Source organism: Hypomesus nipponensis, chromosome 19 (assembly GCF_054491055.1).
Source record: "Hypomesus nipponensis isolate SF chromosome 19, ASM5449105v1, whole genome shotgun sequence".
Lineage (NCBI taxonomy): Eukaryota > Metazoa > Chordata > Actinopteri > Osmeriformes > Osmeridae > Hypomesus > Hypomesus nipponensis.
The window spans coordinates 5759198-5779995 of NC_140379.1; the positions used below are offsets into that span (position 1 = coordinate 5759198).

Here is a 20798-nt window from a genome sequence, read left to right on the forward strand (position 1 = left end):
TTTTCATGCTGCATATGTCAGGCATTGATTACCATAATCATTCGATCTACATAAACCTGTCTATTGTAGACTAGGTAGGTTCTTACGTGAAAAGTTTGAGATGTCCTGGATGACGTTCATGTCCATCCAATCACTTTGGTGCTAGGTTACAAAACTCTCACGCCCATTAATAGTTTTGATCTTTCGCAACAAAAAAAGTTCGCTAGCTCTCAGTCAACAGAAGCCATCGTCAAGACTACATAACTTTCGCGTGACTGTAGAATATGCTGTGAAGCCTTTGCTGCTCACAAATTATACATAAAAAAATATCATGATCCATATTAAGGAAATGACTCCACCTGCGGACAATGATAATGATGTTGGTGGACCCCGACGTTCTACAAGAAATAAGGCAAGAGTGAAGCCTCCAATTTTCGCTCCAACGACGGAAGGATTTGCACCAAGGAGAATAAAGTACAGCTCCAAAGACAATACTAAAGCAACTAAAAGAAAGGTAAGTTTATTAAACTTGTTTAAGACGGCAAATTGCTATAAAGTCTGACAACAACTACAACATCTAAACTCTTTACATTTTTACCTCACTGTTTACATTTGTAGGTGAAGGTGACGCATGTGGACTCCTATATTGAAAACGGCGATGCCGTAAGTGATTCTGTTATTAAATAGGCCTACAAAATGTTTGATTTCAAAAAGGATATATTTTGATTACCTATCTGTTTACAGGGCCGACCTAGAGGTCTGTCATCTTATGAACTTGAACGATTAGAAAACATTCGACAAAACCAAGCTTTTCTGTCTACCATCAAACTGTTTGAGGTATGTAAAAAGTAAAATGGGCTAGTAGGCCATTAAGCTAGTATATTATTAGTATTTCATTTATCCATGCAAGCAAATGTCCTAATCACAATTCTAAAGATGTAATTGACCAAGTAATATTTTTCCCCTCCAAAGGCAAGAGAGGATCTGAATCAGACAGCCACACCAAAACCCTCACAGAGAGGGCGCAAGAGGTGGGTTGGCTGTATGTTGGTGTGTGGTATGTCCATGCGTAGTGTCACTTTAATGATTAGTTCCACTCTGTGCAAGATAAAATAGCATAAAGTCATGGCAGGTTTGGCTAATATGAGCATTCACCATTTGACATTCACACTGAGGAATCCTGTGTGCAGCAATTCAAAGAGCTCTGTGAGAGAAGTTCTGCCTCCACGCAAGTCCCTGCGCCTACAGAACAAAGATGCTGAGTCACTCCTGTTGCCCCCAAAAAGACATGCAATGACGTCCAGTTATAAAGTAAGTGACTGACAGTTAAGTCATATCTGCTGTTAAAATAGCGCAACTTCAGAAATTACATTTAATTGGAAGCCTTGTACACATTGTAAAACCTGCATTAAACCTGCATTAAACCTGCATTAAACCTGCATTAGAAGCCTTCACCAACTCAGAAACCAGAGGGTCCTATCCTAATGGTCCCACTGACCCAGGAGGACTGGAGCCCTCTACCCCCAGAGCTGATAAAGCTGTGGACTGAGGTGGGAATTCATTTGTCATCACATGAAGCCAAGTTTATCTCCAACTTGCTACTTGGTCTGTGTAATGATGATGCTGTATCCTCTCATTGGTTAGGTCTCGGTAACAGAAGAAAAGCAGGCGTTGGATCTGAAAGAGTAAGTTCACAAATACTGAATGTGATTTATTTGGTACTGCGCTTGCTGTGCATGACATAGTGTATATTCATTAGCTTCTTTTTTTCTTCTTCTTATGATATTGTTGAGTCAATTATCACTCATTTTTCCACCTCTAGCTAGTTCAACAAATTGATAAAAAAATAAAGGATGTCATTATGACAGACGGTAATGTGTTCCTAGGTACAGTAATACTCTGAAACGCCTGCGGACGGACAAGGCACGAGTGGTGAAGGTGCTAAAGGATCGGATTTTCTCTGCAGCCTTCCACCCTTGCACCAGCCGCCTGCTCTTGGCTGCAGGAGATAAGTCGGGACATCTGGGACTGTGGAGTCCTGTAAGCTTCCCTCTCCATGACTCTCTTTAGTTGTGTATGCCCTCTGAGTGCATTGATAGTGCCATGTTACAGTTCCAAGCTGGGCATGGTAGAATAATGGTGACCCTATGTGGTGTTGTACGTCTAATGCTCTCCAGGACTGTGACTGGGGAGGTGACGGTGTGCTCCTGTTCGAGCCTCACCTGCATCCGGTCAGCTGCATGGCCTTTTCCGCATCGTCCGACCTGCTGAGTCTCAGCTATGACGGCACGCTGCGCAGCACCGACGTAGAGAAGGCGGTTTTTGATGAAGTATGCTGGGACCGGGCTCACCGTTGCGTCTTGGTTTAATGTTCCTTTTTTGCATTCGCATTGGTATGCCTCCTTGCTTCCTCCACCTAGGTGTATCGCGTCAGAAAAGGATTACATACCTTCGACTTTCTGTCTTGTGACTGTTCCACGCTAGTCGTTGGTGAATGGAATGGGGATGTCGCAATTGTTGACAGGCGGACACCTGGGTAAGTTAGTTATTTGTTTTCTCTGGTTTGAACCTGGATTTAAGTTGCTCATCTAATTGGATAAATCTGGATATGTATGTTTACACAGAACTTCTTACGAATCTCTCCATACGCTGGATTCTAAGACGATTCGCTGTGTCAGTGTCCATCCTCTTCACAAACAGTACTTTGTGGTAGCTGAGAACTGGTATTGTATTACAGAAGCATGTAAGATCCTCTTGAAGGACATGGCAGAATTCCGGTGTTCAGTACATTTCTGATTCAACGTTTCACGTCGACTCCATTCAGGGTCGTGAGCATCTACGATGCCCGCTTCTTGAAAACCGACTCGATCCAGGCGGTCTCTCAGCTGCACGGTCACCCACTGAGCATCTCCAGTGCGTACTTCTCCCCTAACACTGGGAACAGAGTTCTCACCTGCAGCTTCGACAACAATATCAGGTGAACCTGTCTAATCTTAGTTCATGCTCGCTCATATCTATAATAGCGAAAAAGGTACTCATTGCTGTAGGACTGGCCTGTTAGCATTCAAATGTGTGTTTGATTGTATTCAGGAATAATATGTACCGGTATCTTTTTTTTTTTTTTTTTTCAAGGGTGTATGACACTTCCAGTATCACTTCCAATGCTCCACTTCTGACTTCGATCAAGTACAGTAAATCCTTCCACTTGCATAAACTTCCTCTCTGGCTCAGGTTCTAAACACCAGGGTTAGTTATCGTTACAATGAAAGGGTGTATATTTATTTTTTCTGTTTGCAGACATGACATGCAATCAGCGTGCTGGCTGAGCAAGGCATCCTGGGACCCTAAGCAGGAAGACTGCTTTCTTGTGGGAAGCATGGAGAAACCGTTTAAGGTGCAGGTTTTCCACGAGACCGGCCAGCTCCAGCACTCTTTAAGGGACAAGGAGAACTTGACCACCATGCAGTCTGTCACAATGTTCCACCCCAGCAGGAATGCTGTTCTTGGGGGCAACTCTTCTGGACGCCTTCATCTCTTTACTGACTGAGAGAACCAGAGCCGCTGTTCTGGACCGAAAAACACGAAAGTGTTTGTGGAACTTATTGTTCGCTGAATTTGAATTTATTGTTTGCATTAACCATTGTGTATTCCGTTTTTTTATTCGTATACTTATATATTAAATACATATGAAGTTTTCTCTTTGTTGTGATTTCAGTTTGGTTGTGATGATAAAGGAAACTGGGGTCTGCTACAGTGTCGTATCTCTAGATGGCAGTGTTGCAATTTGTACCAGTACTGTATCCAGTAAAAAACTGAACATGAAAGAAGAGCCTGGCATGTACAGCGATTTAAGAATATATTATATTTATTGATAAATCAATTGGATACACCAGTTTTCAATCTGATTAGAAACAATGCAGTCTTAGTTGAGGGTAACAAATGTAGAATACGTGCTTATAGGATCATCTGTGGAACAGAATCAAATCTCCGAGTCACAGCACTTGGCTGTAATTGACTGTCATAAATAGCGGATCCATTGCAACCCACATCCAAATCACATGTCAATACACTACCACTGGGTGGGGTGGTGCCTCAGGTCACCTACTCTGCAGTAACACACACAGGTCATCTGATGTCATAGGAAGTTACATTTAACTCATCATCTGTGGCACTAATGGAATATAGGCAACCTGGAACGCCACATAAGAGACATGCACTGATCGGCAAGTTCATCGGGAGAACATGACAAACACCTCACTTGAATTACCATTGGGTCTTTGGAAAGATATATTTGGGAAGGGGAATCAAACCATCCATGTATGACCATATATATTTAAAGTTATCTATATTGATATTATTGCTAAATTATTGTCAAAAATATTTTGTCATATACATGAACACAGAATGGTACATAGCCAGAGCTATACAAATATTCATCTGTTACTTTGACATTCTTCCACAGTTTCAAACAAATAACTTGATCTACATCCATCGGGAACCAACTAAAATCTTTAGAAAGGAGAAAAGTACTGCAAAATATATCCAAACTCAGAGTAACCACCATTAGGTAATACGGTATTTATATTCAAACTAAATGTTAAATGTCTCATTTAATTGAGATGTCCGATTTATTGCATTGATGAAATCAATTCTGGATGTTACCAGTATCTGATTTCACAGCAACATGTGGGACATGTTGGAGGACACTGACTTTAGGCAGTTAAGTAAAGTTTCATAACGTTAATGTAACATGTTTTAAGTCTGTAGCTCCACTGTTGTTAGATGAAGACCATCAGAATACAGAAGAATCTTTGGTAGACATACAGTAGCAGGACTAGGAGTGAAGTGCAATGTGAATATGATAATGACTGAAAACCTCAAATTTCTGCAATTGTCCACAATTGTCCATCTGGTCCACAGTGCAGAAAATGTATAATTACATTTCCAATGATAAAAAATAACATATCAATTGTTTAAAATATGTTATAAAAGAAAACTTTTCTACATATTAGGAGACACAACATTGTACAAAATAAGCCAGCATGATTTCAACATTATTTAGCATTTATAAATAATCTAATGCACCCCAGGTTTCAATAATCTAATTTGAGAAAACAAACAGTCAACAAGTGTTCTGAAGCACAACTTATTTCTTTTCTTATACTATGGGAAATTAACTTCATTAAACACTTTATTTGAGGGTAAACTTTAGGAAAGTAAAAACAACTTGTATCAAATACCCAATCTTGGTTTCCAGTGTTACAGTATTGCACATCTAGTAAAAAGGTCTATGGTATCCAATGTAAAGCATAACAGCAACCACTCCGCTTCTCTACAACTACATTTCTATGTCACAAAACCCACACTTTTACATCTAAGGTAATTTATATTTTGTAAAAGTTTGTTTCAAAAACTGATTGCTCATCTTCAAACATTGATTTGAATTATGAATAACTGTTTATTTCTGATGTTTGAAAATCTTCAAATACAGTACAACAGTTACATTTGTCTTTACTAAGGCTTAGATTATGATTTGACGCTTGTTCACTAGACAGTATTAGCAATGACATCATGAACAGATTTGCATGACAATGGTTGAATTGAAGGAACCTAGAAAGATCATAAACCATTAGTCACAGTTATTAGAAAAACATTTTTTGAACAAGCCATCTTGCGTGACAGATTCCACATTCAAAAAGTATTCTTCTGTTAAAATCCTTTCCACCTCTTCTCTGACTCCAGACCATTACTGTACAGTACATCCATTGGTGGTGGTGTGTATTCTAATAAATAGCAGCTTTAATTATGTTAGTTTTCTGCAATGTAATGACTAACATGAAAGTTTATGGAGGTAAAATAGAAAAGGACCTTTCTCTCTCTTTCACTCCTAAACTCTTCTAACTTGACACATACCCATCCACCTTTCCGCTCAGTGCTCAACACATGCTTCATGCAATGATGAATTATATTAATCAATAGAAAATAAAGGCAACTGTTTTCTGTGATTTAATGTGTTTCTCCTTTAAGTCAATGTAGACTTTGTGACCCTGTTGCCTTGGCTTTGTGTAAAAAAAAAAAAAAAGTTCCTTGTGATGACCTGAAATTCCAAAGTAAAACATGAGCATTGGAAATGTCCTCATTGTGATGGTTCGAACAGGAAGCTCTTCTTCTGAGCCCACGCAGGGGGAGGTCCTTGGCTTGTGACAAGAGGTGCATCATGGGTAGTAACTAGGTTCATGTTTAGATCAGATCTTCACTCCCTCCTTCCTTCCATCCTTCATTCCTTCCTTCGGTCCTCCCCTTTCTCAATTCCTTAGATGATGTCCTCTTTACTTTCTGTCTTTTTTCAACTCTTTCAACTTTACGTCTCCCTCTCTCACTTGGTTACAAGGAACCCTCCCATCCAGCGGAACTGACATGCAAACCATCTCCGGAGAGGACAGAAGTACTCAAAATGAAATTGCTGGAATTCAGGTGTCTTACGAATGTCCCTCAGGAAGGCGATGTCCAGGTCTGACTCTGTTAGCATGATGAGGAGAAGCAACAGGGCGAACAGCAGTCCTATCGTGACCAAAAACAGACGTAACACACTCAGGATGAACTTATTGAGTTCCTCCACATCGCTAGGGGGTGCTGACCTGATCCTCCCCAGCCGCAGCACCCTGCCGTCAGGGCCAAACTCTGCCACCTGACCGCCCAGCGGCGTGCCAGCCTCCGACTCCCTCTCCTCCTCGATGCTGCAGGGGGCGCCATTGAGCTGACGCGAGGCGGCCTGTTCCAGGCTGTGCTCACCCACCGGCGTGGGCAGCACACTGTCCGAGGGGCTGTAGGCCTCGTCAGAGATGACCGACGAGCCTGCCGCCTCGCTGCTGTCCACCGCCTGGCTGCGGGAGCGTGGCATAAAGGAGTCGCCGTGGGAGACGGAGCGAACTGGTGTGGAGTGGGCGCTGTCTCGCAGGGACTCCAGGCCTGGCAGGGGGCAGAGGAGAAGCAGGCCAATCAAATACAGATATCAGATGAATATAACCTTGAGACCAGCATGACTACTGAGGTTTTGCACAAAGCGATAGAGAGGTTTTGCACACAGCGATAGACAGAAATCACATGCAGACATCAAACCAGATGTTTGAGGTGCTTTAAAGACACAAACAGAATTGGACCACTGTAAAACATCCATCCAGACGCAGCACTACGACACCCCTAATCCATCAATGCAAGCTGAGAACCAAAGCAGACTGTCTTCATGTTTACTTGAGACGTCATCATGTCACATAATACCTGCTTAGGATACATACTTCTGTCTAGCCTCTCGTGCCCCCCCCCCCCACCCCCCCAAACCCCCGCAGTGAAACATTAACACACAACATGAGAAGAGGTCCCTGAAGTATCACTCTTAGTCAAGTCCCTCTCCAGTCTAATGACTTTCAAAGCTGGACATGGAAAGTTGAGTGAAAGTCAAACACAGAGATTTGCTTGCGCCGCGTGACTAAGGTGATAAACCAAATCCAATCCAGTCCTTTTGAAGTGTGGTCCTTTACCTGCAGAGCTGCTCGGCTGCTGGGCTGGCAGCCCAGGACTGTGAAACTGAGGTGGGACACCAAGTCTGGAGGAGGCCCTGGAGGTCTCCCCGGGGCCCCTGGGGAGAGCTGGGAGCAGAGGCATCATCCCCAGAGCCTTCCCCAGCAGCCTGGGCCCCAACGACAGCACGCGCACCTTCACATCCCGGTAGCAGTGGTTGATCATGCACAGGTGTACATTGACCGTGGTTTTGATCCTGATCAGGCACTTCACCATGGTGGCGGTTCGAGGTGGCAAGCGAGCGCTACGCCCCGCACTAACCTTGCTAATGTCCTACCACCCAACCTCCCTCGCTTTCTGTCTTTCTGGCTGTCTGGCTAGCAGGCTGTCCGTCCTGTGACTCCAGGCTTCTGTTGTCCCTCAGTCCGGCTGGCAGGCAGGGACAGTTCCAGGGTCCTGGGAGCAGGAATGTGGCCTACTTGTGGCCAAGTGGTTACCTACCCTCCCATTGCTGACATCCCTGACATACATGGAGAGGCCCTGACAGGGGGGCTATTTTCAGATAGGATATTATTATCTCTGCAGATACCAAAGCAGGGAGCACAAGGGGTGGTTTGAATGCTGGACAGGGGGGTGTCAGAGTACAATGAGGTGGTGTATGATGCCACATACATTGTGTTAAAGATGGGCCAGTTCACCATAAAGCACCTCACCCACAGAGCAGGATGTAACTGAGACCGTAGAGTTGACAGCTTTTCACTTAAAATGACAATTACTGCCCTTTGGAAACCCAGGGACTCTCTCCTGCAGTAACTGCCTCAGCATGACTACTTAAAGGAGAGTAAAAATGACACAGAGGAAGATAGATGGGTGGCTCCTGCACCTCACTGTATCTGTGTGTGTATGTGTGTGTGTGTGTGTGTGTATGTGTGTGTGTGTGTGTCGGTATTGTCTGACTCAGTGTGGAAGACTACTGACGGGGATCGTGAATGACAAACGCAACTGTGGCTCTGTTCTCATGGAAAGGCACTCAGGTTACTTCACACGGCGAGAAGTGTGTGTCTGTCAGTCTGCATGAGCGTCTGTTTGTGCACATCAAGCAGTGTTAAAAGCCCCAAGAATAGAGCTAATGTAGGGCTCTTATCCTCACAGATACAAAGCACGCCAGATATCTTTGATTCGGCTTAGTGAAATGATCCCCAACTATTCACATGATCTAAGCATAGAGCCTTTAGCACTGGCCCACATCAGTGGGTTTATCTACACAATATATGACCCTGAGGCCCAAATGACAAGAGTGTTTGTGTGTGTGTTGCAGGGGCGTAGCCAGAATAATATTTTTGGGTAGGCCTAGAAAAATATGGATAGGCATCTTTTCAGTTTTTTTTTTCTTATTTACTTTGCGATGTGCACCTGGTGCATCATTTTTCGGAGATATTTTCGTTTTTGGGTAGGCCTTAGAACAAATTGGGTAGGCCTGTGCCTACCCAGGCCTACTCGTAGCTACGCACCTGGTGGGTTGATGTGTCAGATGGGAGTCAGATGGCTAAGCGGTGAGGGAGTCGGGCTAGTAATCAGAAGGTTGCTGGATTGATTCCCCGCCTTGCCAACGACGTTGTGTACTTGGCCAAGGCACTCCACCCTACTTGCCTCGGGGGAATGTCCCTGTACTTACTGTATGTCGCTCTGGATCAGCGCGTCTGCTAAATGTAAATGATAAATGTGTGTCAGTGTGTGTTTTACCCTCCATGATGGAGATGTGCACAGCTCTCCGTCTGGTCCTGGGGACACTGGTCAGTCTGGGGCCATGTGTGATGGACGGACAGCTCCTACTGGGGACCAGACCAGCCCTGTGGACAGACACGCACACAGAAAAATGTCTTACACTTGGGTCTCGACCCAGTAACCCAGATGGTTGACACCGACTGAAGTGTCAATAGATTACCAAGTCTCACCTGTGAATTTCAGGTGGCTCCCGTTTGATTTTAGCACTTTGCTCCATCACTTCTTTGGCGACCCTGCCACTGAGAGGAAGATGCGGTGAAATCAATAAACCGTCGAAAATGCTCAAAATCAAACCCCATTACCTCAGTGAACCACATCTATCCGCTCTAATTTCATACCTGTATCTAAAACGACTTCCCTTGAAGAACAGATTACTGCTGGAGACAGTGCGAACCTGGCTGGACTTCTCCAACCTGCAGGCAATCAAAAAAAAAAATGCCCGGTTGGTGTAAGGGAGAGATTATACACTCCTATGATGAAGATCTACTTCTACACCATGGATATATAAGAGTTGGCTGGCGTGACTCACTTATAGAAGGCCTGGTGTTCCACCCCACACTTCCACAGGTGCTTACAGGCCTCCGGTGTGGGGGCAAAGTACGTCAGAATGATCTTCTTGTCCTGTTGTTCAAAGAACAGATCTGAACATGAGTCTCAGAAGCGGGTGTGTTTCTGCCAGTGGGAACCTACATCCGATCAAAATCCTTCTACAGTCATGTCTTGTTACCTTCTCTATTTATGGGTACATCACACTCCCAGCCCCCCAAGGCAGGCCTTCCATGCATAAAACAAGGCCGCAATTATTTTTTGCCCGGCAAGAGAAAAAGAAAGCCGTCTAAATAATGCACGCACCCACCTCTTTCTGATTTGCATATATATGGAATGTCTTGGCCTCAAACTTCAGTTTAGTCACCTCGTCCCTGGACAGGGGAGAAGGCCCCAGTTAGAGAGGAGAACACAGAGATGGGAGGTATGATCGATTAACGCTCATGTTGAAGCTGTCAGTCCAGGGCAGAACACTGCAGGATGGAAAGGATTAGGAAATGTGTTTTGTGCATGTTATGAATGTATGAAAAAATACTGAGAAAAAGTCTTCACCAGCACAGATATTGTCAATTCATATGACAGTAAGATATGGTACATAATTAGGTAACTGATAAATATCTCTGATGGTGAAAGATAACCAGGCACCTGGCATGCTGCTTGATGGAGGCAAACAGACAAGCCAGAAAACAACACAGCCATTTAGTAAAGAGGGTGTACTGAGTGTGTGTGTGTGTGTGTGTGGGGGGGGGGGGGGGCATTTGAGACTATTAATCTGTACTAACCACTTGAGGAAATGGACTCTCCTGTTTCCCTGGAGCACAGTAAAGCCAAAGGGAGTGAAGGCCAGGAAGGCAGGGTTGCCCGATACATCCTGACAAACATCGGGGGAAATTGTGTCAGCATTTGATACGAGCTACTACAAGACTGACCAAGAGCTAATGTACAGTACACTACAGATAATGGCTTCCTTTTGTCCTGGCATGGCTACCTTGCATGGGTGAGGGTCAACACCAAACGTCTCCAACATCTGAGCCTTCTGCAGGAAGTTCAACTCTGAGGTCTCCGGACTCTGTCCTCTGGAGGAAACACAACTTTTCATCAACCTGTCCCCTGGGGCCCATTATATAAAACATTTTAGCAAAGAATATAGTGACATTGTATTCACAGGGAAGCCAGAGACACCACACTAGAGGGTAGTAGAGTACAGAAAATATCCTGTCTGCATGTGTTGTTCCGTCAGTGATCTATCTGGACTTTTTGTAGGTTAAAAATAATGCCTAATAGCAAAGAGAAAGAAAATGAGAAGAAGTATGAGAGAGAGAAAAGCTAATGACACAGCAGTATCAGAAAACACACCCCCCCCCCTTATATTTCAAATACACTGCATATCATTTCAAGACCCAGAACAAGACAGATAAAACATTGCTAGAAATAGAATATTCAGCATATCAAGTGGCTATGGAATTGAATATCTGTGGTCTTGAATACCTATTTATTCATATCGTATATGGTTTCGTTAAACAAAGATGACCTTGGGACACTGTGTGCTTTAGATTTTAATGAAGTAAGTTAGTATTTCTTCTGTAACTCTTTGCTGTTTGATATGTTACCTGGTATCTATTATAAAATGCATACGCAGTACTGTGTGGTCATTAATCTCAAGGAATCTATTTTATGCAGATAGAATGGAACAGTCATTCCCTATGGCAGGTACAGTACCAGGAGATAAAACACATTTCTAATCTTTTCTCCTGAGACCATGGGGAGTTCAGACATTGGACATGATGGCCAATTTAGCGTGGACGACAAAAGTGTGTGTCCACCGTAGAAGCAGGTTGTTGGATTGAACAGGGAAAACAACCCAGACCAGTGTCACCTTACATCAGTTCTGTCTTGTGGATGTCTGAGATCCTTCTCTCCAGTTTCTCCGAATGCTTGGGGAAGAACTGGAACTTGGAGCTGTAGCCCTCGGGGTGCTTCCCCGGGTCGTAGTCGCCAATCTCCGCTGGGAGAGCAAGGACACAACACACACGACTTAAGGAAGGCAGCAGGAGACAGATGGTTCTTTTTTCACAGGAAGTTAATTTGGAACTCTAGTCATATTGACTAGTGTCAGAGGTAAGTCTACTCGTTGTGAAGGGCTTTGGGCAGTAGAGGTTCAATACATCCAACTTCGTATGACTTCAAAATACTCATTTGTATGGATCCTGTTGTCACGGCAGCAGAGCTTCCATGCCGTTGCTTAGCCAAGATGTTTCAGCTCAGCTTTTTACGCAGCGGCGGCAGCAGCGGCATTGAGATTCTGGTAGAGCCTCAGACAACAAGCTGGGTGTGACAAGGGAGCCTGTCCTCCACAGCGAACTGCCGGCTGAATGCCAATGAGCCTGCTGCCTGCTCACCGTCCCTGCCTGCTGTCTCTCTACCCTGTCAGTCTACGCAGCCTGCTGTGTCTCATGCCTACCTGCCTCTTCTCCTCGTCTGTCTCTCCTGCCTATCTGCCTCGCCGGGCTGCCCAGCTGTCCTGCCCGCTTGCCTCTCCTGCTTGCTTGCCTTTCCTGACTGCTTGCCTCTCTTGCTTGCCTACCTCTCCTACCTGTCTCTATCGCTTCTGTTTCCTACATGCTTGCTTGCTGGCTACGATGGCTGAAGTCTACACAGCAGGCCTGGGCTCTCTACAGCCCTCAGATGTGATCCACACCACCACAACGCTGGCCTAATATACCGACAGATGTTCGTTATGAGCCTGCAAGGTCATCCGAGGTTACTGAGGGAAGCTTATGGATGCCAAGGACTTGGTATGATACCCTCGGGCGTGAGAGGGAAGAGTGGGCGTTGGGGTTATGGTGAAAGAAGAAGAGAGGGGAGAGGAGAACAGAGAAGCCTAAAACAGAGCAGAGTACAATAGAGTAGAGTACAGTAGATTCCTCATCAAGTACTCATCAATGATGCAAACCTATTTTTGAAAAAAAAAAAAAAAGTTTTCAACCTTTTTTTAAAATATATTTGTTCAACCTTTCTAAACCTTTTTATCTAAACTTTTTTTCAAAAATATTTTTTCAACCTTTTAAAACTTTTTTTTCACACAGTGAAAAGAGAGGAGGTGTGCTGCTACTCCTTGGTGCTTGCCTTGAAGTATGTAGGCAGCCAACATGGCAGCATCGGAGGTCTTGCACAGGAGGCGGCCATGATACAGATCCCTCTTGATCTGCAGGAAGACGAGATATCTGCACAGGAACACAACATCATCACTGACTCACAGGACATATGGTGCAAATATTTGATTAAATGGCAAAGCAAAGAAAACAAACAACTCCTGACAAAACCATTTGCTGTTTTCTTTTATCAACACTGCTTCCCTCATTGAAATGGATATCTAGACACCCCAGAGGTTCTTCCTTCAGTATAGCATTCCCTCTGGGTACACTCTCAACAGCATGACATACTCATGTATAAGTTGGTGTGCCTAAAGTTGAGACGATTTCTGAAGTAAAGTGTTTGAGAAAGGTACGCAGGAGAGAGCTTGAGGCTGAGCACTGGGAAGTATGTGTGAGTTTGAGTTCCTGCCTTGGGGCCTTGGGGCCTTGGGGCCCTGGAGACCATGAGTCCTTTTGGAACAACAGAAGTACAGTAAAACAACACGCAGAAAGGACGTCTCCTCTATTCAATCAGGTACCTCATCACTCTACTCCAACAAGGATCAATTCCCCTCACCAAAACAAGTCACTTGCCAGGGAGGCTGCTTCCTAGATGTTATGAACACATCTTAAATGAATCTTTCTCCCCAACGCATAGGACATTGCTGCATATTGTTGAATACACAACAACCTATTACTTAAGTTGTACAGGTTTGCATCACATATGCCACATATGCAGATCTACACAGCTATGAGTGTGTGTATGTGCCCAGGTGTTAGGATGTATTAGGATGTTTTATTATTGTCGCAGGTGTGTATAGTCGGCAAGGGCCCCGTGCCAGGTCATTCGTATAATAAGCAGACAGCATACTGTCCTCTGCCCCCTCTGTGACTGGGAGCACTCTATTCCCAACAGTGTGCTAATTTTACCTCCGCAAGTCTACCCACCTTATCTTATAAATATATGGAAACCAGGCTTTTAGTCCCATCTCTCTATAATTAATACATTAGACAGTCTCTTCTCCACTCTGAACCATTAGCTGCACTACCAACCACTTACACCACACCCATACGCACACTCAATGGAAAACGATGATCAGTATGGATCATATGGGATATATTTGGATTCTCTGTATCACAAGAGTACATTCTCTTGGTATCATCACTTGTGATTCAGTTATGATTCACATTTCCTTTTCTCTTAATTGGTTTCGTTGTAGCCCTTCATGAGTCATCCAGTAATTCTAGTTTTCATCCTTTGGATCTGGTCAAACCCTTAAAGTCTGAAGTCAGCCAGTGTTTATTTCACACACCACTGATTTCTCTTCTCACACAGCAGCAATGCAATAAATACTGTTATTAATCATTATCTCAGATATGTCGGAAGTGTGTGTGTGTGTGTGTGAGAGAGAGAGAGAGAGAGAGAGAGAGAGAGAGAGAGAGAGAGAGAGAGAGAGAGAGAGAGAGAGAGAGAGAGAGAGAGAGAGAGAGAGAGAGAGAGAGAGAGAGAGAGAGAGAGAGAGAGAGAGAGAGAGTAACACACACAGACGGTTCCCTACGAAACCGCAGGAGAGACTAGGCTGGGTTCGACAGATGGTAGAGGATTTTTAAGTTTTCCTGGCTGCTGTTATGAGACAGGAGAAGGGAGAGACCAGCTGCTGACTGGCTGAAATGCATGGTGGATATCTTTGTACACTGAAGATGCACTGTGTCAAGCTCTCCAGAGTGCTGTCTGAGACTGTCACAGTGCCCTCTATAAGCACAAAATAACCTGGAATTGTAGCTTGTAACAAAAAGAGTTCAAACTCCTTTGCAAAAGAAAAATACTTGGACATTACTTGAACACAAGGTTGAGGGCATGAAAGTATGGTATTTGATACTTACTCCAAAATATGCTTGGTTTTACCTGAAGGAAGAAACAGCATGAGCACCTGAAACTACATTACTTAATGTCAAACTGTTCTCTTGTGCGTTGATAAGGCAGTATAGAGCTGCCTCCCTGCTCTCCTTTTTTTTTGAAGATCTTCCCATCATGCCTGCCAGAAGCTTACCTAGTGATTTCCTCCTTCAGGGCGGCAGGGTCAGGTGGGTAGAACTTGACTCGCAAACACATGGTGAAAGGAGGCTGGGCTGAAAGGAGAAGGTCACAGGGGGGTTGTTTAGTTTTTTTAAAGACTTAGAAAATGAAAAAATAGAATAAGTATCACATCACAGTCAGTTATTTGGATTTAAGCTATTGTAGATGTCATGATCTATCAAGTGTGAATATTATCAAATCTAATACTCACATTTCATTTGTTTGGCAATTGACTTTGTAAACTCCAACCAGTGCTGAAAGACCAAAGATGAAAAAGAACTATGTTCAGAAATGTTTCAGACCAGCGTGTTTTTAGGAGCTAAACCCCCAGGCTGCTGGCTCACATTTCCAGGACTTCAGTCCAGGCAAAACTGACAGAACAGGCTTACTGCTCAGCAGCTGAGCACGATGACTTGTTGTCTGCAACTGGAGGGCATTCCAGAGCCACGCTCACTCTACCTACTCCTCGTTTATTTACATCACATGTCGAGGACGTGCTCCCACCCAGGGACTGTAGGCAAGATGAAAGCCAGCTCTTTGGAGGACTTTCAGAGAAACACTTGTTCTCTGTCAGCTCACTAACCATTAGGAGGAGAAACGCTCAGAGGGGCTGAGGGAGCGGAGGCATTGCTTTGTTGACAGTGTGAACCGCATCTCCCAGCTTCCACCTGTCTCTTCCCATGATGCCCTGCTGTAGAAGGCTGAGAGGGCTTCACTGGTACACTATGGCAATGAGTCATCATAAATGTCACTGCCTGATCAACTTCTCTAGCTATTTGACCGCCTGTGCAGGAAATTGACAATGGTTCTAAGGTGGGTTGAGTGACAGAGAGAGAGCTTGTTCCGTTTCAGAGCCTTGATAGGAGATTTCATATCATTGCATCAATATTCCTATGACACTTAAAGCTAAACAGCTATACTTTAGCAGTAGTTAAAATAATTATTATTCTGACTAAATTACATAATTCTATACATTCAGCCAAGACATATTGGCCTCGGCAATTAGATATGGGCATGTAGGTTATACTTAAGCATATTCAGGACAGACAGACACTGTACCTGACGCAGTGAGAAATGGCATGCAGCTCCACTGTGAGATCCTGATACATCTGTCCAAAAGCCGGCTGCCCTACTCTGGTTAGTTTATGAACAGATGAAAGTGATAGATGCCAGACAGAAGAACATCCCTCTGTCTACCTACAGGCCATTTCTACATCAACCCCTCCTCCTCAAGGATGCAGTTCTAAACTGGACTACAAAAGTGTGTGCGAGTGTGTGTGGGGAAAGGGAAAGAGAGAGAGAGTGAGAGAGAAAAGAGTGAAGAGGGGGAGAGAAAGTGTGAAAGAGAGGGAAAAAGAGAGAGGGAAAAAGATGTACAGTACACTACTATTGTGACTGCAGGCATAAAATCCATCGTGGGCATGTGTTTGTCAGTGAATGCTCATGAATCAGTCAAGAAGACAAGTTAACACACACACACACACACTAATCACCCCTGGCTGGGATGGAAAACCCAGATGGTGTTTGGACTGCTGGAGGGAGACATGAAAGAAGAGGAAAAGTAAGAAAGAGAGAAAGAGGAAGAATTAAAAATGTAAAAAGAAAATGAAAAAAAAAAATGCTGTTGAGAGTGGAGTGAATAGGAAAGCAAGAGAATGCTCGTGATGCTCTGTGGCTGAGGTTGGGCTGTCTGTTAACACTCACCCTCTGTTTGTCTGGGTCCACATATCGAATGCCGAAGTAGTCCTTCTCCAGTAGGTTGAGGTGATGGCAGATGAGGTCAAAAAGGTATTGTCCTTTCGCATCACGCTGCAACACAACAGAAAAAAACACAATAGATGAATCTCGATATGACTCAGCAATTGAATTTACCAAATGACACATAATTGTACCAGACTGTAAATTCTACAAACGATCACAAAGGTAACAACTAAAGAAACATTTGAGGAAAATACGAACAAAAACAGGAAAAATATTTTTTGCCCAACTGTACCCTTTTTTGAGATGAGTTAAATTTCAAAAACTGACACCAAAAAGTGGTTAATATTTTACCGCCCCTCAGGAGATGTCTGAGTATAATCAAATATTCATACACGGCAAACGCCATCTGTGTGATGTCTCAGTGCAATCTCCTCTGCTTGGAGGAAGCATGGAAGTAGGTGGAAGAGGTATAGGGGAGAAACAGCAGAAATGGAGTGGAAACACACTTCACCTGCAGTGCAGTGCAGTCAGAGGGAAACGGAATGGGCCCGCTGCCCGGGCATTGGGTGACTGGGCTGAGCACAAGCCCCTGCAGCGTTTTCAGCCAGTAGCCTGTCTGGTGGTGGTGCACAGCCCAGCCCAGCTCCTCCTCCCCCCTCCCAGAGCTGTGTAGTGAATAAAGACACGGTCTGACACAGCAGCAGCTGGATCGGCCACAGGTGTCGTCTCAGCCCCCTCTCTGGCCTGTTCTGCTGTTGTTGCACTTCATGGTGACTGATGCACTGGCCAGCACAGAGGCTAGAGGCTAGAGGCTTTTACAGACAGTGTGTGTGAGAGAGAGAAACTGAGAGACGGAAAGAAAGATAGGGGAAAGAGAGCAAGAGAGACAGAGTGAAACGGAGGTAGAAAATAAAGAGAAAGAGAGGGGACTAGGAGAGAGATTGAGAGAGGAGATGGATAGAATGCAAGACTAATTCAGTCTTGCAGATTGTGCCAAAACAACACACAGAATAGCCTATTTCAGCTACACCAAACATTCCTGCACATATTAGGATCTTTTCTGTCCCTCTTAACCCTGTATCACAGTCACAGACGTCCCCTGTTAAAGGATTGTTGATGGCTACCAGCCTTTTGACAGCGCTACAGCAACGCTGGAACAACATTTGTGCACATTATCATTCATGTCAGGTAGGAGCTGCAGGAACGAGTGCATGAGCTCTGGTCTGGTATGATGGCTAGCCTCAAGGCTCAACTCTGGAAAATGACTACTAACACTAAAACAAACATTAGAGCAAAAAAATACAAAAAGCTAAAAGAGAAATACCATTGGTAATTGACTTTGTAAACTCCAACCAGTGTCGAAAGACCAAAGATGAAAAATACCATCCCGACAGTAATCAAGCTGTCTATTTACTTACGTAACAAGCAAGCGAACCATCATGGGTACATCGAGTTTCTTGGCAAAAATCATTGATATTACAGTAGACCTTCAGGCTACTTCATGGACAGATCAGTTGACTGTAAGTAGCCATGGCGGACCGTGTGGCTGCCTCCATGGTCTGACCTTTTCCAAGGGTCTCACATGTACTCGCCCCTGTCACTGTCCCTGCATGTCATTGTCACCATGGACTCGAGCAGCCACGACAAGTCCGCTGACTGGCTCTCCTTATAAATAGAAGCCCGTACCAGCACGTAGGTTCACCAGTCCCAAGCCTCCATGACTGGGGAAAAGAGAAATGCAGAGAGATAGATGGATTGCACACAAACACTCATACACACACACACTCATGCACACACCCACTCATGCACATACACATACAGTACAAAACCATGCCTCAAGCACCTCCGATACCTGTAAGGCACTTGGGTAACATTCCTTGGATGCACACTCTCTCCCACACTATCCATCTGTCTCGCCCTGTCACGTAAATTTCACCAAAGCCAAGAAACACCCCACTCTCCTATTAATCACAGTGTTTGTGTGTGCATGTGCACGTTTGTGTGTGACGTTATTGATGGCCATCCACCCTGTCTGGACTAACTACACAACACAGAGAAAGCCCTAACAATCTAACAGTGAACAATTACGACACAAGATAAACAAACCGAGGACAAAATCTGCATAATTTGTTCATTAGACTCAATGGGTGTGATAAAACAAGCACAGCAGTGGCCGCATAAGGTAGCCTGAACACCACTGCACAAACAGCTGACCTCACCCGGCCCACTTCACATGCTAATGAGGATAATTCAACCCACAGCACCTTAGGGACGGAAACAACAATGCTAAAGCCGAGATGTATTGATCAGAGGTAATGTGTTTTCTATAGCATGACTATGGTCCTTTAGACCTAGGTCTGATGGAAAATTATAATAAGGTGGATGTCACAGGCAAGTTGTTATGCTGTTTAATGAGGATTATGGACTGTATAATGAAGTCTTGGGGATTTCTGTTTTCCGCCATATTTATGTCTCCTCCTCACCTCTTTCTGCGTTGTTCCACAGTAATGGCCAGCTTCTGCAGCTAGGCATTGATGACTGGGGTTATTAAAGCATTAACGAGTGGACTTGCAATTGAACGTCGATCCACATCTAATTTCAGGATGAGCAATAGACAGCTTTGGCATTTCTCCTTTAAGGCTACGTGGTGTCATTGTAGACCATAAGGATTTTTTTGTGAGCTTCACTCTGGCCCAGTTTTATAATTACAACAAATTACAAAAAGCATTAATCCCAATCCCAATCCAATTGATCGCAATCCCTTAAAAAAGTGATATTTTACAAGAACGCCCCACTGCATCGTGTAGCCCCTATCCCAGTGTACTTTCACCAGATATAATTAAGCTGCTCTCTATTTGGCATCTCCTCAGCAGTCACATTGGTCCTTAAGCCTTGCTTTCAACTTCTCCTAAGAGTGTCCCCTTACTCCAGCCCAATTAATACCTACAGCAAGTAGTTTCCAGCTTCAGGGAGCATTCCATGTCATTTTACTGAGAGAGGGTTCTCTACTATGCAGAGAAGGAAGGAAAGTGAAAAAGAGAAGGGAGGGGAGAAGGCTGGGATGGAAGGATGGGAGGGGTGTTAAGGGAATGGAGGTGAGGAGAAAAATTGGGTGGGGTAGAGGAAGGTAAGTAAGGTAGAGCAGGAGAAGGGAAGGGGTGAGAGTTAATTTCTGTGAATCATGATTTCTGTGAATCATGAGGTTAGTGGGAACAGTGTTAATTCATGCAATTTGATTTCAGCTCTTGGGCCATCCCTTCATGGCATGGACAAATACTGTGTGTTTCATTCACACAAAGTGCTCTCTGCTCTTGGCACATGCTCAAGGAGTGGGGTGCCAGTTAGAGTTTGTGTCTGTTCATGTGTGAATATGTGTATGTGTATGTGTGAGACACACTTTGTGGTCTGCTCTGCCCCTGTCTTGGAGGTGGGGGTCTAGGGTGGGCAGCCCTGACATCAACCGCCGTGACTCATGGGTAATGGGATTAGCAAGGGGCTGTCAGGGAGGAGAAGAGTGGAGCTGAGTGCCGTCACTGCTTTATGGAACGTGCTACCGCTTAATCATAGCAATAATAAAAGTGACAAATAGAAGAAGAAACAAAAAGAACTGGGGCCAAATGACTCAACTGGTCCTTAGTTAGGGCGTTAGCATGCTTCCCTTCGCCCCGGCTAGGCCTATCACTGGATTAATTATTAAAACGGGTTCTATATCAGCCAAGGAAAGACAGCATCAATAAATGATGGTGGGATCTTAAATCACAGGATGGAAATCGTATCAACTGAGGAAAGGAATCTAAAACAACACACAGCGATCTTTGGGCTCGGGGGAGGAGAAGCTGTTGGGGATGTCTGGTAACATTAGCCGCTGATTACGCCAATTTATCATACACAGCTTCGGGAGGGTGTGGGTGTGTGTGTGTGTGTGTGTGTGTGTGTGGGGGGGGGGTATATATATATACATACATGCTGCCTTGCCAGTCAGCATATATGTGCCACTGGGATAATCTCTTAGTTGCTCTCTGCACTCAAAGATGGTATTTCAAGAGCATACACTGCTA

General features: G+C 44.4%; 2 protein-coding genes across 3 annotated transcripts; one reads left to right on the forward strand and one right to left on the reverse strand.

Moving 5' to 3' along the window:
- The first annotated feature begins 158 nt into the window (after positions 1–158).
- wdr76 (WD repeat domain 76) lies at positions 159–3674 on the forward strand. 2 transcript variants are annotated; one of them, XM_084682039.1, is made up of 14 exons: positions 159–493; positions 598–642; positions 724–816; positions 952–1010; positions 1170–1290; positions 1425–1529; positions 1624–1664; positions 1866–2019; positions 2157–2309; positions 2400–2515; positions 2604–2702; positions 2804–2956; positions 3112–3170; positions 3277–3442. In XM_084682039.1, exons 1-14 carry the CDS (start codon positions 311–313, stop codon positions 3303–3305), a joined length of 1410 nt encoding a protein of 469 aa, XP_084538165.1. In that variant the 5' UTR covers positions 159–310; the 3' UTR covers positions 3306–3442. The 2 variants fall into 2 exon arrangements, with proteins under 2 accessions (XP_084538165.1, XP_084538164.1); XM_084682038.1 differs by having other exon boundaries at positions 164–493; positions 3112–3165; positions 3277–3674.
- A 682-nt stretch (positions 3675–4356) lies between these two features.
- frmd5b (FERM domain containing 5b) lies at positions 4357–18357 on the reverse strand. Its single transcript, XM_084682814.1, has 15 exons — positions 18323–18357; positions 17252–17405; positions 16744–16848; positions 15251–15293; positions 15014–15092; positions 12955–13052; positions 11710–11833; positions 10817–10931; positions 10611–10699; positions 10139–10202; positions 9812–9903; positions 9621–9695; positions 9453–9521; positions 9241–9347; positions 4357–6948 (listed from the first exon to the last, which is right to left on the reverse strand). Exons 1-15 carry the CDS (start codon positions 18355–18357, stop codon positions 6356–6358), a joined length of 1842 nt encoding a protein of 613 aa, XP_084538940.1. The 3' UTR covers positions 4357–6355.
- Between the last annotated feature and the right edge of the window lie 2441 nt (positions 18358–20798).

Excerpts from the sequence above, each read along its gene's own strand:
- wdr76 (XM_084682038.1), top strand. The coding sequence starts at position 311 with ATGATCCATATTAAGGAAATGACTCCACCTGCGGACAATGATAATGAT. Across the intron at positions 817-951 it reads CTACCATCAAACTGTTTGAG|GCAAGAGAGGATCTGAATCA; the intron begins GTATGTAAAAAG and ends TCCCCTCCAAAG. Across the intron at positions 1,291-1,424 it reads CAATGACGTCCAGTTATAAA|AAGCCTTCACCAACTCAGAA; the intron begins GTAAGTGACTGA and ends AACCTGCATTAG.
- frmd5b (XM_084682814.1), bottom strand. The coding sequence starts at position 18,357 with ATGACATGCAGGGACAGTGACAGGGGCGAGTACAT. Across the intron at positions 15,093-15,250 it reads AATTGCCAAACAAATGAAAT|CCCAGCCTCCTTTCACCATG; the intron begins GTGAGTATTAGA and ends TTCTCCTTTCAG. Across the intron at positions 6,949-9,240 it reads GCACATCTCCATCATGGAGG|GCCTGGAGTCCCTGCGAGAC; the intron begins GTAAAACACACA and ends GCCCCCTGCCAG.